Source organism: Lampetra planeri, chromosome 2 (genome assembly GCF_965212315.1).
Source record: "Lampetra planeri chromosome 2, kcLamPlan1.2.h2, whole genome shotgun sequence".
Lineage (NCBI taxonomy): Eukaryota > Metazoa > Chordata > Hyperoartia > Petromyzontiformes > Petromyzontidae > Lampetra > Lampetra planeri.
This window is the reverse complement of record NC_136108.1, coordinates 4,041,085-4,059,607: the sequence shown is the minus strand read 5'-3', so window position 1 is coordinate 4,059,607 and position 18,523 is coordinate 4,041,085. Positions and strand designations below refer to the sequence as shown.

Genomic DNA, 18,523 nt, shown 5'->3' with positions numbered 1-18,523 from the left:
GCCGGCAGCTGGGTGGTGGGAGCGACTTCGACAGCCGAACCTTGGATCGACCGGACACACCTTGAGAGTGTGGACACACCTACACCTGGGTGACGCAGCGGGGGGTGGGAGCCAGCCTCTCTCGCTCTCCCTCTCTCTCTCCCACCCAGACGACCCTCTTCCTCTCTCTCCGTCGCATCCCCAGGCACAGATCAGTCGGTGGCACGCACGGGATCAGCGCCTTGTGACACATACCTGCCTGATGGGACTCGTATACACACGATCTACCCGACAAACGCCTTCTTATGTAAGTTCCGCTCGAAACAACCATTTGTTCTGCACTATTCAGCCAATTCAATATGCTCGGTTGGGTCTGCGTTGTTATCTTGCGAAAATGACCGTATAGTTCGTTTCAAGGTTGTGTACCTGTTCAAGAGGATGTATAGTTTTTGTTGTTTTCCTTTCAATAAGTTGTATCGCTTGTGTTTTTTCCCCCCGTTGTCAGTCGTTAGTAGCAGTGCCTTGGCTTGCTTGGATGCCTTTTTGAGACCAACAAAAACATTAACTTCACCTGCGCGTGTGTGTGTGCGTGTGTACGTGTGTGTGTACGTGTGTGTGTGTGCGTGTAACGTGCCCCGCACAGGCACGCAATATGTTGACGGGAGTGGTGCGTGCGCTCATCTTCTGGTTTGGAATCATCTCAGCGATCTCAGGTACCGTGTGTTTGATTTACGGAGCATGTAGATCTTCGCTTGAAGTTGTCCTATTTCGCTGTGTGTGTGCGTGAGTTACAATAATCCCTTTGTGGAAAAGCAAAATAAAACAGCTCACTTGTCACCCAGGTATGCGGTTACATTACCTTTCGGCTCTGGGGTTGGTAGAAAGAATTCTTAACTTGCCCTGAGACATCCCACACCTGCAAAATGTTGTGTAGTTGCGCTATGCCGCAAACATTTAACGTTGGGGTAAATTGTATCTACGGTGTCGTGTATTGCTGTGGGGCATGCAATGCTTTTTTAGTGCATAGCATACCGATTTCTCTAAACGTGTATTACGTAACGAAGACATATCAGCACGACAGAGTTTAAGAGTGAGGTCTTGTTTTGTGACATCAAAACCCGAGCTGCATTTTTGTTGTCAAACAAAGGGACCCAGGCAGAAAGGTACAAGTACGAAAACTAATTATCAGCATAATTAGAGGTTTGGGTTAAATCGCGTAAACATAAATGTGTCGTTAAAACCCGCCACCACCCAACACAGCCAATTAGTAATGTTTGCCACGTAAACAAAACATGCCAATTCGTTACTAGTACAGCACTCCGGTGTTTTGGAGAGTTAACCCACAACTTCTACAATTTACTTTCCAACACACCGGTGTTACTTACTAATGGGCTGTGCCGGGTGGTTGCGGGTTTTTACGACACATTTCTACGAACGCGATCTCACCCAAAAAAAGAAAAAAAAACTATATTGTGGATAACATTTGTCGCGCAAGCCTCCTACGTGTTAAACTAATTCTCAGCAGTCAGACTACAACACCGCTTCTCCATAATCGCACACCACGTGACACCAATGCCTGCGAGCTCTATACACTATTAATCTCTGCCGTGGTGCCTTGTGTGGGGGGGGGGGACAATCAAACAAAAGTGCAGCCTTTTATATTTAAATTCACACCAAAGAGTGTGTGACGTTTCTTTTTTGTCCCAAGAGTGGGTCAGTGTCCAATGTCATGGTCAGATTTAGAGTTAAACGACACACCGAGTGAATGGTCATGGCTCGTCTCAAATTGTCGATGAAGCAATTCGTCCCAATATCACGTGTGCACATTTAACTTTCGATCAATCACTTATCGGTCGGATAGTAGTGTAATGTTAGAATATATGTAAAAAAAAAATTCTTGGTTCTTTCGGTAAAGTCACGTAGAAGGGAAATAATAAAATAATGAAAATAAAACATAATAAAGTTCTCACGACGTTTCGGCCACAACGCAAGCAGCCGTCATAAGAACTTTATTATGTTTTATATCTATTATTTTATTATTTCCCTTCTATGTGACTTTACCGAAAGAACCAATAATATGAATCCCTGCAGTCACGAAAGCTTTAAATCTAAATGTAGTTTTTTACTTAATTACCATGTTTTAACCCGTCTAGAGCTCACATTTTTCCAACCTGCACTAACCAACGTGTAACCCCGCCCGCCCATTTACGTGGTGCGGTGAGTCCATCAGCAGTATATTGACAACAGGCTGTAGAATATTACTGTAATCATGATTACATTACACTCACGGTCCAACACATGTTTAAAGCTGCAGGTCCCTTGTTGAGTGCGGTGAGCAGTGTCAGAGTGGCAGTGATGAAACTTGCCCACGTGTTGACTCAGTGCCACATCGTTTAAGCCGGGGCATTCGTGATTTCGTGCTTTAAACGGAGGACTTTACACCTATGCACTCCACGCTTGTTCGGAAGTAATGACAATCTTAACACGTAAGTGTTTATTATATGATCGGTGCATTACAGTCGGGTTTCAAGATTAGTCTGGGCATGGGATGTGGGTGGCTTTTTATTGGTATCACTAGCGATTCCCCAAAAAGGTTGGGTACGATATATTTTTTATACTGTACATATATACTTTTGTCAGATAACAGGAAATCCCCCCCTCCCTCCACATCAAGAATTGGTAGAAAAAAAACCCCGAAAATATGACACATTGTATTAGTTGCGACTTGTGGGGTAATGTTATGAAAGTAAAAAAAACACAAAGGTAGTTTACAAAAAAATGAGAACTGAAAAACTTTGATTTCCTAGCAAACACACTACTAAGGTGATTGAACCTCGTGGAAAACAACGTGAGTCATACGATGATGGCACAACTGGGAACCACCACCGGTGACTTTACCTGTGCAAGATGTGTGGAGAACGGATAGATATACTTATCATTACAGGATATTTCCTGAACGTGTGCTGTGGCGTGTGTGATGATAGCGTCTACATTGTTTGTTTCTTTTTAAATAGATTATATACTATGTCAACAGTATATACTCAATTAAAACTTACTCAAGTACTGCATATTTAATCAATGATACAACGTTTTGTTGCTTGATAGATCGTGCTTTAAACTGATGGTTAAATCATTTAATTTCAAAATAACCCACGTGCCATAACATGAATGGTTTAGTACGGTAGGGTAGTTATAACAGACACATCATAACATTAAACTATTTAAATTAACTTTCAGGTAAAATAGGATTCATAAAGGAATCATCAACAACATTTAAACAAGTCTTGACCAAACATATATCTACGATAAAAGTTTTTGTTTGTATCGAAGTCAGGCTGAAATTAGTTTAAAGATTAAATAAAGTACATTTGAAAACATCGCCATTTCGTTACAACTTAACATGCAGTGCAGTATAGGTAAGGAAATAAAAAAAACATTATTCATAATATACTTTTGGGTCACATCGAGTAAGTAAAATACGTCGTAAAATACATAATTGGATATACATGAAGCAGCTTTTTTTCCATTTCATTGTGTAAAGCATTGTCAAATTGCAATGAGGTGAACACCAGCAAGTGTCAATACAACAATAAAGTTGTATTACTTTACCAGGTAAGGCCCACTTGAGCAATACAGCGCTTTTTCAGAAGGGATGTGGCCACAAATGATGGCTCAATACAGTGGCTTATCATGTGCAAATTTACACCCGCCAAATACTCTAAACGGATGATTTTAAATGTGGAGAGAAAAATCGGAGGGCCCAGAGAAAAATCCACGCGACCACGGGGAGAACACGCAAACACCAATTACACAGCAGGCGTCAGGGTCGGGTTCGAACGTACGACCTCCTGCAAACGATGCGAGGTAGTTCACATATCGCCACTGTAAACGAGTGACAGTCTCCCAATGAGATCCTGATAAAAGCGAATGCAATCTGCTGTGTCTGGGATATTGAAACATCCTGTGACCAGGTGGGGGATTCGAATATTCCAGTTTGTTTACACACTGTGAGGGGATATAAATAAACAGTCAAGGGGTCTTTCTCGAGTAAAAGTGTGGAAGAGAGTATGATTCTCAAAGGGCATCTAGGTTTAGCGGTATGGCTAAAATGAAGGCAATCCACTCTCTAGCGCGTCAGAAAAATGAAACTTTAACTCAGATATCTGTTTGTATAACAATACCCATCGGGTTTTTATCAGGCCGACAATCATCTGGAAACTTGGAAAAGATTAAATGCATTCATTTTATACAGTACAGTGAATAAAAACAATATCCAGTATGATAGGATATAGTCATAACATGTTAACCGTAATGTTGTTTCATGTCGTATCTTGAATAATCTTCCTTGGGCCTCAACATGTGCCAAGTAATCCGTTTGATTACACTCAGACGATGAGACATTCGTGGTATTAAAAAAAAACTTTTGGTACAAGATGCTTCAAGAGAATCGATCAAAATGTAAAGAAGCAACGACCTTAGGTTGAGTGTGGTAGCATATTCGTGGACGAAGTGTAAACTAAAGCCCTTAGAATATAACTACTGTATCTGTATGTTTAATTTTAAACTAAAGGTGTTTTATTAATTTGCACCTCCCATTAGCAACGGCTGGCTATTCATTTATTTATGTTTTAAGTAAACCTTACTGGAATTTTTAAAAAAGTTTTAGAGAATTAAATGAGGGTCACAAGACATCTGGAGCACGCTGTACTATTATTTACGTGTGTATTATTATTGTTATGAACGTATGTGTTGCACATAACGGAGTGCAATAAATTATTGAACCTGATGCCCACCACAGTTTTTGCTTCACAAATGCCTTATGAAGAAGTTACTGTGTAACTCAAACTTCTTGGCAAAGTCTGATGAGTAGCCACATTTATGTATTAACTATCTGCAAGTGGTGGTGGTGATGATGATGATGATGGCAGCTTTTTACAACATTACACTCCAGTGTCGTGCTGCGTATTGAGAGTTTTGTTTTACCATATTATTAAGTGACTTTTAAAAACACGGATTGAGTGAGCAAAAAAATAGAAGTGGTACATTTAAGAAAATATTCTGATTTTCTTAAAAGGAATCAAGTATAATATAAATTGAACACTCTATTTTACATTTAATTTGAAAATGCATTAACTTGATCACGCAAGGACTTATTAAACTTTGAAACACTGAACATGTCAGTGATTTGTAGTCGTGAAAGAAATGTCACGTAGACAAGAACAACCTAGGGATGATTTCCATCAGCTCAATGTGGTATGAGATGAGTGGTTCACTGGGCTCGGCTGAAATCGACGAAGACAGTAAACAAATCGATCGACAACAATGAATTAACGAAACAAATAAGCGGACAACGTCTCCACGTGTCATTCCACATCTTCTCTGCTTATTTGTTTTCTTTTTATTTATATTCCCCACGGTGATGCCGAGGATTATTTTGAGCAACGAATTAACATAATCCACTGCAATGAATACGGCAGTGCTGCCCAAGATGTATTCTTTGTGCTTTGCTAAGGTCTGCCTTTCTGCATTCACCAAAGCAACTCCATTCAAATGCAAATCAAGGCGTTACACACTGGTTAAACAAAATAGAGAACCTCCCTGGTGGGTGATGAAAAAGAGAGTTTTGGACACCCGAGCGTACAGTTATGTATGGCATCATTGAACCATTTTGTAATTGCACTTGGTTTGCCTGCGTATTTGGAGTTTTCATGTTCTCTGTCTCCCCGTGGCCGCGTGGATTTTTTCTCCGGGTTCTCCGTTTTTTTCCCCTCCACATTTAGAAACACGCGTTCACGGCATTTGGCTGCTATCAATTTCCAAATGATGAGCCACTTCGTTGAGCTATCATTTGTGACCAGGTCACTTCTGAAATATAGTAGCTCAGTGGGCTTTACCATGTGGCCCTTGCTGTCTATGGCAGCAAGGGCGACACGTGGGCATTTTGAAATGAAATGATCGTCTTAGTCACACCAACGATCAATTGAAAATATAATCCCGTCTCGTGTCTCTTCAGGGCTCTTTTGTAGACCGTCACACAATATTATACACATTAAATATTTCCGTCACATATTTGATACATACATTTATAATACTGTGCTGATTAAAATATGCAAAAGTTACAACGTGTAATGCACATCCATGAAAACACTGATCGTTTTGCTCCTGCCATCTCTATTACTACTTTTTAACTCGGACGCGATACGCACAATTTCTTGACAATGTTGCACTGTTTACTGCTGAAGAGTGCATTTAAATGTGCTGCTGCAGACAGTTGAGTTTTCTCGCAGCAGATTGCGTGACCTGGTTTTAAGAGTTATATGAACTTCTGCACGAGAGCATAGTTTCCATCTCAAGGTAATCCTTCTCGAACCTGTTTTCTCACGAAGCATGCCGGCCACGTTTATTGCCAGATTGCAGAGTCTGCGCATGGATTGGAGGGTGACCAAAAAAACCGACCTGTGAACTCAAGGTTCTAGCACTTTTTTTGTGAGGGGACAATTCGCTTTTTGATAAAAGGGTAGTGAGTGTTCGTGAAGGATCAGACCACGTGATGCATGGAAGCATAGCCCAAATTTCCTGGTGCTGATAAAACGGTCATAACCATCGTATAACTGCCCAGAGTGGATAAACTATAGCATCGTAGAATGAAGGTTCTGATAAAAGACAAGTTTCTTCAAAACTGCAATGCATTATTTCCAAAATGACAGGTGACTGAATTTATAAAGGCAGTCTGGGAAGGATGTTCCTCTTGATAATAAAACCTGTACTTTGCAGTTCCCTTTCAAGGCAGATGTGTTCAAGTGTTCTTTACAGCTTCAATGACTTTGTAACCATAATAGCCACTGTTACAAAACCCTACCTAAACAGGAATGTACAGTAGAGTACTTTAGTTTCAATATTAGTGGCAGCAATTAAGCCAACTCTTTTTTTGTATATTGTAGAGGGATTTTTTTCATTGCTATGTATTGTTAAATTTATAAATGTAATAACCTAAGTTAAGGTGACCCTGTCCTGGAATCAAGCCTGGACTGAATCTGTGGCCAGGCATTTTGAGACAGTTTTTTGGGGCCCCAATACTTAATGTTGACTGGGGGGGCCCCCCCATTGCCTTTCTTGTATATATATTGTACATTTTGGGGGCCTTCTTGTGCTTGCAGGCCCCAATTTTAAGGTGCCCCGGTGGCGAGATGTTAACTACCTCACCTATTATCCAGGAGTTCGTGGGTTCCATCCCGACCCTGACACCTGTTGTATATTTGGAGTTTGGATGTTCTCCCCGTGGTCACGTGGATTTTTCTCCGGGTCTTCTGGTTATTCCCTCCACGTTTAGAAAAATGCATAGAGTATTTGGCTGCTATACATTTCCACATGATAAGTCACTTCATTGAGCTATCATCTGTGGCCAGGTCGCTTCTGAAAAAGAGCTAAGTAGCCTTACCTGGTGAAATAAAACATAGTAAAAACTAGTTTAATGTTTTTAAAATAGTAGTTTGGAGATCCGGTACAATTGTACCAACGCCCCCCTCCCTTCTCATCAGGCCTGTCTGGGGCCCCACCTATATGCCCTTGAGTCCGATGGCCAAAACTCACTTATGAATGCTAACGATGCAGTATTGTACTCAGAGAATTCCACTTGGGAGGCAGGAGTGGGGGAAAGTGGTCGTCTTCGAGATTGAATGGTAAAGGGGAGCCTCCACTTCTTTATTTTCTCTCTCTTAGAGCGATAAACAGCACATTTAAAATCTCAATTGGGCGGTGCGAGGGCAGTGAGGGGGCTGCTGCCTCCACTTTGTCCTTGCTCTGCATGTGTGGTTCCATGATCCCATTAGCAATAGGCATTTTTGACTGCTGGATTATGCCAGGGGTTCTCATATTCATTTCTACTGGCACATCTGAGCTGTGCCATTGCAGGGCCCTCATCGTTACGGTGGTTTTCCACTGGCTATTTGCCAAGCTGAGCCAGAACCAAATTGTGTAACTTCGGCCTCACAAATACGAGGCCAAGCAGAATCAGAAGTTTGCGTCCCAAGCAGAGCCAAAGGAGCACGGTCGGTCATTTTCATTATGCATGTGACATCAGCGGCATGGCTTGGAGTCTTGCAGTGAAACAAACAACCGAAGGTATCCATCCGCTCTCGGTCTCTTCATCACCATGGCCAGCAGTGAGTGAGGAACCGTCAAAGGGCTCTGTGGGCTCCCATGCAAGTTTGGTCTCGCGCACCTGGCGCGGCGTATAATCATTCTCTGAAATATACTCAGACGCATTGTTACCTAACCGAAGCCTCTTTTTTTGCCCTCCGGTCTGTCTGCGGAATAGGGTTTAAAACGGCCACCCGTGCAGGGATCTGCAGAGACTTGTTTATGATGATGGTAAAAATGCGACGACGTCATTCGTGCGTGCCCAGCCGCCTAGTAATGCTAAACTACTGTACTCTATCCAAAATGTGTACTGCAGTCACAACATGTAAAAGATACAGTCAGCGTCAGCAAATGTAAAAATAAAAATACAGATAAACTTATTCACTTGATAATAAAAAATGTACTTTGTGTAAAATCTGGAAAATGCACGTGAAATGTAATCCATCCCGAAACTCTATTAATCTATCCCTTATCATAGGTGGGGGCAGCATAAGTAATGTGGAGAAACAGAAAAAGACAAAGATCCCCTTTATAGCCTTAACGGACTGTTGGGGCAAGTGCTGTTAGCGAGCACCTTTGAAGGCCGGAACGGCACACGAGGGGGTGGGTGGCCACACACACACACAAACACCACATGTAAAAACACACACACACACAAACAATAGCAACTGGCAATAAATGGCGATAAAATCACGACAGCCTTTGTGCCAGCTTAGGTGCGTGGGACAGACCCAGTTATTACAGGTGAACAGAGGTGATTGGCATATGAACTACCTGCGTTCCCCTCTGACCCAATATGTGATGATTTTGAATATTAATTTTCAGGACCATTTCCAGCATGTTGAGGATGGAAATGTCTGAAGTAAGTGTTACAATTAAAATGGTCCCGCTTGTTATAAAGGCAAGCCATTATCGCATCGTTCTAATCCTGTGGAACTCTTCATGCGGTTAAAGAAATTGTAATGTTGCTATGAAAAATCAGCCTGCACACGATCACCACCCAGTTTATTGGGTAGGTCATCCCTGTCTGATGCCCTACCCAGACCTAATGCTCAGCAGCACTCTTTATTACCCATCAACAAAGGGCACCTCAGCCAGTGGCTCAGAAGCCCCACAACCTCTTCATCAGCGTCACATCCCCCTTTGTCCAACGGATGCCGTTTGGGCTGAGAAGGGCTCTCCCTTCTCTCCCTTTCTCGAGACCACACACAGAATGCTCCTCAAATTTTGCAGACATAATCCTGGGGAGTTCCCATGAGGATGGCAATGAGGGTGGGACTGCAAGGGACGGTTTTGATGGCATGAAAGAGAGCTGCATGATTTCGGGCCACTGAGGCAATTTCCATCATGTCAGCAATCTGCGGCCACCACTTAACTGAATGGATCTCTGAAAAAAATGGTTGAATTAAGCCTCCTCATTTTCAGATGAATGGAATTCAAAACGATGACGCTCGGAAAGATGAACGGAGTTCAAACGAACTCACAAACAGACACCTTGTGAAAGACCCAATTGCAGAAGATCTCTGGTTTTGATCTTCCACAAAGCTCATGGTCCACCATAGATTGCATGCACTGCACAAACCATGGCAGATGCGGATACCTGATGCACAAATGGAACAGACCGTACAACATATAACGACACAACGCCCGATCCACAAATACGAAGGAGACATCACAGCGATGCACTCCGCTGTTCCTGACACGGTTATCTGGCTTGACCACCTGAATGTGAAATTGTAGTTGTTGCTCTGCATCTACATCAGCCATACGACAAGAAAAGAAGAACAGGAAGATTCCCAGGTGTAAACAATGAGAGTGGACAAGTTACTTTCTTGGCATGCACCGTTGATGCTGTGTGGATCTACCAGCGATGGAAAAGCATGTTTGTAATTACCAGCCCATGATGCTGCAGGCAAATATTGCAACCTCTTCTGTGGGGGCGAAGACAACCACCACCAGCGTTGGTGTACGGTGTTTTTTCTGCAATATTTTGCTGTCTTTTCTTGGATTTTCTGTTTGCACTTAGTCACATATTCACTTTAAGATGTTTTTTTGTTCATGTTTTTGTTTTTTGTTTGTTGCGGTTGCACCCGATTCAAGAGCTGAATGGCTCACAGGGCTATACCTAATAAATGAACTTGAACTTGAACTTGAACCAACTATTCTTCGCCACCGGTTTATAAAGAGGCAAACACACAGCAGCCTTTGACTCAGTCTCCCACAGTCTCCCACACCTTCCGCTACATTCCCAGATCCACTTCATTATTTTATTCAAACACACACACACGTACATTGCCAACAACAAAACACACCATGTGACGTCACTTTTGAATTTCTTCTTCATTTAAAAAAAACTATTCCCAACTGTCAACGAACAAAAATGAAAGAAACGGGAAGAATGTTTAGAAATGTATAACACCCCGTAAGATTAGCGTGGGGAAAAATGTTCGGTCATAATTTCTTGAGCTGTGTCAAAGGGCATAAGTTGTACATACCATATGTCTCTTGGTCCTTCCAGTTAGAATGAGCTCTTACATGACTCCTTATGACAATAATTACTCAAGCGCTGTGGTTTAATGACACTCTCAGACAAGAATATTACATTTCTAATGGTGTAGATTTTTAAAACAAATATTTTAAGGTAATCTTTTTTCCCATTAAAATCACCACTAGGGCACAAAGTCAATCAAAAGTCAACATGCTGTCTAAATAAATGTATCTTTGGTGATGTATGTCTATGTCACGACCAAGATGTTCTCATCTATACCATGGTATTGCTTTTGATTTGTGTTCAAGCCTCAAGTTGACCTTTGGGTTGGTATGTGGAAATGTGGATTTAAGAACACACCCAGTAATGGTGTTCATAAACTTCCATGCTAAGGATGTTGTGTTGTGATAGGGTTAATGTTTAACCATTTGAACAAAAAAGTAAGAAAGTTAAGTTTGAGCACACGCGGCAATGTTAGTCTGTATTCACAAAATAATATGTGAACAATTTTGTCGTTGCTTTATAGTTTAATTATTTACATTGTGGTTCTTCTTCTGAGTGACTAAAATACCATTTGCTTTTGTAACTTCACAACATTTTCAATTCTCCCTGTGAAAGTAATCTCTACACGCGAACATTTTAAGTCAAGCCATATTGGAACTCGCATTATTAAGTGAATGCATACCTTGCCATTTAATATTAACAATGCTGTTTATAAACATATTTCTTTGCGCATTCAAATATATGCGAATGTCAAATCAAAAGAAAGACCACATAAGCAAAGTTCAGAAAAAGGGACACAACGCTCAGGGTGTTCGTCCAAAACAATGCCGCCTGTATTCTGATTACAAGTAAAAACCTTGGGGTTATACCAGAGGTGGGACAAAGTCATTGTTATGCAAGTCCAAGTCGAGTCGCAAGTCATCAAATTCATGACTCGAGTCTGACTCGAGTCCAAGTCACATGACTCGAGTCCACATCTCATAAGTGGGACAAAGTCATTGTTATGCAAGTCCAAGTCGAGTCGCAAGTCATCAAATTCATGACTCGAGTCTGACTCGAGTCCAAGTCACATGACTCGAGTCCACACCTCTGGGTTATACCCTCGTGCGACACACTCACACAGGCCTCCCTTGAGCAAGAGCTAGGCAGCCTTAGCTCACGCACCGTCTCAGCTTGGGCTTCGCCCCTCCGATTAGCACACGGTTGGCTACGTACGGCGCCAAAGAAGCTCAAGGTATCGCACACGCGCACATCTGTATCCCGTGCGTTTTTTGTTGTTATGTCCCCAGGAACAAATTTGTGCTCATCGGGAGGCGCAAGTACGTGTGCCGAGTGCCTCCTCCTCGGTCCCTTCTGTGGCTGGTGCAGCCAAGAGGTATGGAGTGTACTTTGGCCTTTGCGATTCCATGGAAACGTCGATCGGGCTGCAGAAGCACGCCCGCTTCGGCTTGCATTGTGGCGTGGCCAAGGCTCTTTTTTTCTGTTCATTCAAATCCAACGGATTTACAGCTCTTCAAAAAGTCGCCGCGGAGTTTGAATCCCTGCCCATTAGGCAGCGCTCTGTTCATTGTACTGAGAGCTCGATTTTTACAAAATTCGGATGCACGTCTGCCACGAGTTGTATTTAGTTACGTGTGTGTGTAAAAAAAAAAACTGCCAATCAATACGCATTCATTTTAACAGCAGTCTAATTGGGACTTGTGATACGTTACCGCGTGGTGATTTGATATTTAGACATATCCGAATACAATAAGTACAGAAAACCTCTGATCTACAATGATGTGGGGGCACCGCATATATTCGTGGGTCCTATTATCTCTGCATATCCACCAAAATAACTCTTATTGCCCACACAGCTGGATGCGGCCATGGTGTCACCTATTCGATTCAATCTACCGGTGTGGCAGTTTAAACAACGATCAAGTTTCTTAAGTCAGCCCACCTCTGTCCACGCAGAAGTGTGTAATGGGTACAACCGCAGTTAATTAGTCGCCAGATCGCCTGCGGTGTGGAAAGCGCGCTTGTGTCCACCTCTTCATAGAGGTCTAACGAGCGTCGTGGAGGAGCAGGTCAAATACCCTGAAGAGGGGTTCTCTATAGCGCCTTCTAGTGGAGGCCTTTCCGCTAGCAGTGGTGTGAGAGATTACGGTAATCGTAGAGCTGCACCTTTAACCCGCAGATAAAGGCATAATAATCAGATGAATTTGTCGAAAGGAATCTTTGTGCAATAAAACTAAACTTAACTTTTTATTTTGAGCAGGTAAGGCCCACTGAACTATAAAACTGGTTTTCAGACGCGACCTGGCCACAAATCATAGCTCAATGAAGTGGCTTATCATGTGGAAAATTTCTCGCAGCCAAATACTCTAAACACATGTTTCTGAACGTGGAGGGAAAAACCGGAGGACCCGTAAATAAATCCACGTGGCTAAGGGGAGAACATGCAAACTGTAAATATATAGGGGTCAGGGTCGCGATTGAACCCACGACCTCCTGTATACCAGGCGAGGTAGTTAATATCTTGCTACCGTGGCATATTAATAATAATTAGAGCCCATGGACAATGAATCGGGTCATGGATAAGAGGTGTTTCACTCTGTTTGGGTACACGGTCATTCTGTCGTTTTGAGGTGCCTTATTTCTCTTTGCAGAACTTTTCTGAGGGAGAGCATCACGACAAGCGCTGTGACTTAGTCTCAAACCTCTTGGAGAAGGGCTGTAGCAAAAAGTATATTGAGTTCCCAATGAACCAGCTGGATATCATTAAAAACCATCCCATCAGTGGAAAGGTCGATGGCAGCTCATCTTCCATTATTCAGATGTCTCCGCAGAAGATATCCCTACGTCTCCGGCCGGGTGAGTGTCACCATTATATGCGAGTGAGCCTCTCTCCCTCTCTCTCTCATGGTCTGCGTTTAATTAATGCTAAGTATTGCCAGGTTGTTTTACTGCTTGTATCAACTCATTGTGTATTCGTTTATGCTGGAAATTCGATTATAAAAGTGGTGTTTACTTTTTTGTTAATATAGAAATAAAATCCTTTTCTATGATATGGCAATTAACAGGCTAACTACTTGCTTGATTGTTTTATCTACATTAAGTTGGAAAACGTTTCTTGTTGTTTGGTATTCATATATTAAAAAATGAAGTTAACCCTTTCCCGTTTCGATGACGTACGTGCACGTCATAAAAACGACACCGGAATAAAAACTAAAATAAAATATTATCAGTATCGAGGCTCCCACAAGGCCATGCGGGAGGAAGTGTGGCACAGTTTGGCGCCAGCTATCATAGAGTGCAGTTGTTTCGCTACATTTCTCTGCGGTGAGTAACAATGTCTTTAAAAACAATGGCAGTGCGTCTCTCTAAATAAAATGAACACTGAGCCGCTTACACGTTCCGAGATTCAGAGGTGAGCGGGACCCCACCCTGCAACTTTGAGACGTCGCAAAACGGGAAAGGGTTAACTGCACTTTCAATATGTGTGGTACATTGAGGTACTGACGTGTATATTACCTTGTTAAGATGGTCACATGACCAGGTATGCCTGTTTAAGGCCACCTGCCTAGAGTGGGCCCCTAGACATCCGAAAAATTCTGTCGGGACACAACAATAACATGCAAAACATTTGCTCGGGACCCTTCCGGAATAGAACTGCTACTTGGCAGCATCGCTGCGGCACGCTGCCCGTGTACTCTGCCCGTGTACTCTGTCCGTGCACGCTGCCCTCGTGACCAAGCTGCGCGGTTCTCGTGACCAAACACCCCCGGGGAGATCGGGGAGTCATGCGAAACGCTCGTTTGAGTTTGCCCCGCTGGTACTCCGGCTGCGCGCTTGCAGGCAGCAGGGAGACCTTCCAGGTGGAGGTGGAGCAGCTGGAGGGCTACCCCGTGGACCTCTACTACCTCATGGACCTGTCGGCCTCCATGTTCGACGACCTGCAGAACATCAAGAGCCTGGGCACCACGCTCGCCACCAAGATGGGGCAGCTTTCGCGCAACTTCCGCATCGGCTTTGGCACCTTCGTGGATAAGCCTCTGTCTCCCTACATCAAGACGCTGCCCATATACCAGGCCAACCCTTGCACGTAAGCCCACGTTTTTGTCCCCCCCCCCCTCCCCCCATCTGATAGGAGGATTGCTCTGTTGTTCGATGGGGCTTGGATCGGTGACCACCGAACTTCCTGGGTGTGCAGGCGTTGGGCTGTGAGTTGGTCAAAATATGGCAACGTTGAGTGTCACCCCCCTCCTCCACGTAGTGTTTCTCCCGTTACTGCAGTTTCCTCCCACAAGCCAATCATCCGTTCATGGTATTGACCCAACATCACAATGCGGGATCTTTTTGAAAATGTCTCAAGGCTCAGTGAGGCTTTTTGGGTAAACAATTGGCATTTTCGTTGTGTCATTGGCAAGTGATGAGGGTTACGTCTGTCAAGCAAATTTTCCCTTTTCTTTTCTTTTCAAGACAGTAAGCATTAATAATACCGTGCATTATACATCCCTGCACGTAGCAAAAGTGATGCTTTACATATCAACAGCACGTGTAAAAAGAATACTTGTGCGGTTGAAGGCAAACTGATCGAATTTTAATAGTCAACAGGCAAGACGTTTACTGGCCTCGGTCGCGAGTAATCGTACACAAGGCGAGCACTCCACCGCGTGTCTGCCCGCACCATCCTTCAGGACATGGCACGCAGCAATCCCAATGGAACGTCGCTCCCCTTACCGTTCCGAGGGAGCGCCCTTCCTCCTAGACGATGCTCGACCCCCCCCCCCCCATGCCTCCGCAGCGGTTGAAGGCAATTCGCCTGCCTTTGGACAGCGGACGGTGTGAACTCTCGTGCTGCGAGTCGGTGCGCCCTCTCCCTGCGGGACAATGACGAGCGGCCAGCGTAGCGGCGCACCCCCCCCCCCCCCGCTTGAACCCCCCACCCCTTTCACCCCCCCCCCTTGAACCCTCCACCCCTTGCGCCCCCCTTGAACCCCCCCACCCCTTTCACCCCCCCCCCTTGAACCCTCCACCCCTTGCACCCCCCTTGAACCCCCCACCCCTTGCACCCCCCTTGAACCCCCCACCCCTTGCACCCCCTTGACCTTGAACCCCCCCCCACCCCTTGCACCCCCCTTGAACCCTCCAACCCTTGCACCCCCCCTTGAACCCCCCACCCCTTGCACCCCCTTTGAACCCCCCACCCCTTGCACCCCCCCGACCTTGAACCCCCCCCATCCCTTGCACCCCCCCTTGAACCCCCCCCACCCCTTGCACCCCCCTTGAACCCCCCCCACCCCTTGCACCCCCCCGACCTTGAACCCCCCCCACCCCTTTCACCACCCCCCCCATGAACCCCCCACCCCTTGCACCCCCCCGACCTTGAACCCCCCCACCCCTTGCACCCCCCCCGACCTTGAACCCCGCCACCGCCCCTTGCACCACCCCCCCCCCCCACCCCGCGCACATCTGGCGGCGAGTGACGGCGAGGTGCGATCTGCCCGCAGCGGCTACATCGATTGCCTGCCGGTGTTCGGCTTCAACCACGTGCTCCCCCTCACCGGCGAGGCCACGGAGTTCAACGCCAAAGTGAAGGAGCAGCTCGTCTCCGGGAACATCGACTCTCCGGAGGGGGGCTTTGACGCCATCTTGCAGGTGGCCGTGTGCAAGGTGAGAGGCTCGGGGTCCCTCTCGCATGCGGGCGGCGGAAAAAGAAGAAAAAAAAAAGAAGTCAAAAGTTGCATTCTCCGTCGGCTCCGACGGACACCCCCGCCCCCCCCTCCCCGAAGCCGTCGGCGAAAATTTCGGTCTGCGCTCCCGATGTGTTTTTTTGGGGATGCTACCGCATTTCGTTCGGCACTGTGACCCAAAGTTGTGGCGTATGCACGCTGCGTATGTGTGCTGAGCTTCTTTCGCACCGTACGTAGCCAACCGTGCTAATCGGCTGTGCTGGGAGCTTCTGTGGGCAACGATTTCAGTTCCTGAAACGTTGGACATCATGCCGTATGACACGCCATGCAACCTAAAAAACACATATCCGACAGCTGCACAGCACAACCGCGAAATCCTACACGGTAAAATTTCACATTCCTGTAGTGAGGGTCAGCCTGTACCTCGGACACCTGCTGTTGACTTCCCTCAAAGAGGTGCTCATTCGATAGACCTCCAAAACCTGTATTTGCACTTCCAATTGCAAGTCACATACTCCAGTCACGATGCCACCCAGCTGGTCGGGATTATTTTCATTTGATGGTAAGATAAGGCATAAGGTAACACTGATGATGAATGCTTAACATTGACTGTGATGTGGAAAAGGCCACATATTGCACTGCAACGTGATCACCTGAGTCGAGTGCGAGCATGCCTCCCTGCACGTTCTGCAGCGAACACCTGGTTCCAATGTCAGCAATAGAGACAGAACATGATCTGACTTCATACTGCATTTAACCATGTGGTATTTCAAAAAATACGGTCCTTTTGTTAAGTTAATCCACTGCACTGCAAGATGAAGGCCTCCCTGTGCCATATCAGTCTTTGGGGGGTTGTTTCACCATACTTCACCATGCTGGTCAATGTGGGATGGTGGAGGGGAGAGGTCGGGGGGGGGAGACACAGGACTGGTTCCGATACCTACCGTTGGAAATTCGTTTAACCGATAATGTGGATACTTTTAAGTCGGATCTCAACACACATTTTCTTAAGTCCGTTTATACTATTTATCTCTCCTTCTCTCTTACCCTTTCATTAACCATAATCTTACAAGACTCCTTCAGACATTAGTGGAATGCGCCTTACAAATAAATGTAAATTATTATTACCATTTACACTGTTGTTAGCCATGCCTGTGAATTGAACTCGGCTCACTGGTTGCATAGCCCGGTGAGCTAATCACCGTGCCCCCGATACGCTCACGTGTTATTCGAACAAATGATTAACAAATCTCCAAATCATTTTGGCTAAAGTTATTTTGGAGCTTCAAATTGTAATGCTGCATTAATTATTTTTCAGTTCAAATTTGTATGTTTTGGGATACATTTAAATTCGTGTTTTCATTTTTTTTATCAAACCTTTGTGATATAGGACGTGCTTGCCATTGACCAGTAAAGGTGTCCCCTTGCGGTAAACTTGTGCCATCACAAAGTTCCCCAAATAAGAACACTTCACAAGAGTGAGGCGATTGTACTTAATCAGTGATGCATGCACGTTAGTCACAAGGTTGGCAAAAAAAAATTGTTATTTTTTTTCAAGACCGGTCGAACCAACTTCTGTAGATGGAATCGGGCAGGTGCTGACTTTCCCAGGAGATAGAGAATTTAAAAACCGTCGCCATCACCTGCATCTACTCAGCGCGGATAAAATGGAGCATGCAAAAAGAGATTTATCATGGTGAAACTGTGACCCTTTTACCCCCTGAGATTAAAAGTAAGCCTTTATTTTGTTGCATTCCTCGTGGCCGCTTGGCCTTTATCAAAAGGCAGGCTTGCAACAACAACAAAGAAGGGGGCCACATTTGTACATTGAAGCGACTGGCCCCTTAAAAAAGGCAGAGTAAAGAGTAATTTCTTTTTTCCCCCAGGTAAGGCCCACTGAGCTATATAGCGCTTTTTCAGAAGCGACGAAGTGGCTTGTCACGTGGAGATGTATCGTGGCACAATACTCTAAACTTGTGTTGATCCTAAACGTGGAGGGAAAAAGCGGAGAACCCCCAGAAAAGTCCACGTGACTGCGGGGAGAGAGACACGTAATCTCCACATATATTCAGCAGGCGTCAGTATTGGGATCGAACCCACAACCTCCTGCATACCAGGCGGGGTCGTTAACATCTCACCATCGTGGTGTAGGCGAGCTTTTGGCACAAAGTAAAACTGGTGGCATTTGCCATTGAGAATTTTGTGTGGATGATTGTTTTGAATGAGTGGGCTTGGT

At 44.8% G+C, this 18,523-nt stretch overlaps 1 protein-coding gene across 1 annotated transcript in view; it reads left to right on the top strand.

Moving 5' to 3' along the window:
* LOC144724997 (integrin beta-6-like) overlaps window positions 1-18,523 on the top strand; it is a 56,081-nt gene continuing 37,558 nt past the window's right edge. The window contains exons 1-6 of the mRNA XM_078604397.1: window positions 1-286; window positions 623-692; window positions 11,899-11,984; window positions 13,261-13,465; window positions 14,450-14,696; window positions 16,105-16,267. Of these exons, the coding sequence (XP_078460523.1) occupies window positions 242-286; window positions 623-692; window positions 11,899-11,984; window positions 13,261-13,465; window positions 14,450-14,696; window positions 16,105-16,267 (816 nt within the window). The 5' untranslated portion in view covers window positions 1-241. The remainder of the gene's footprint in view (window positions 287-622; window positions 693-11,898; window positions 11,985-13,260; window positions 13,466-14,449; window positions 14,697-16,104; window positions 16,268-18,523) is intronic.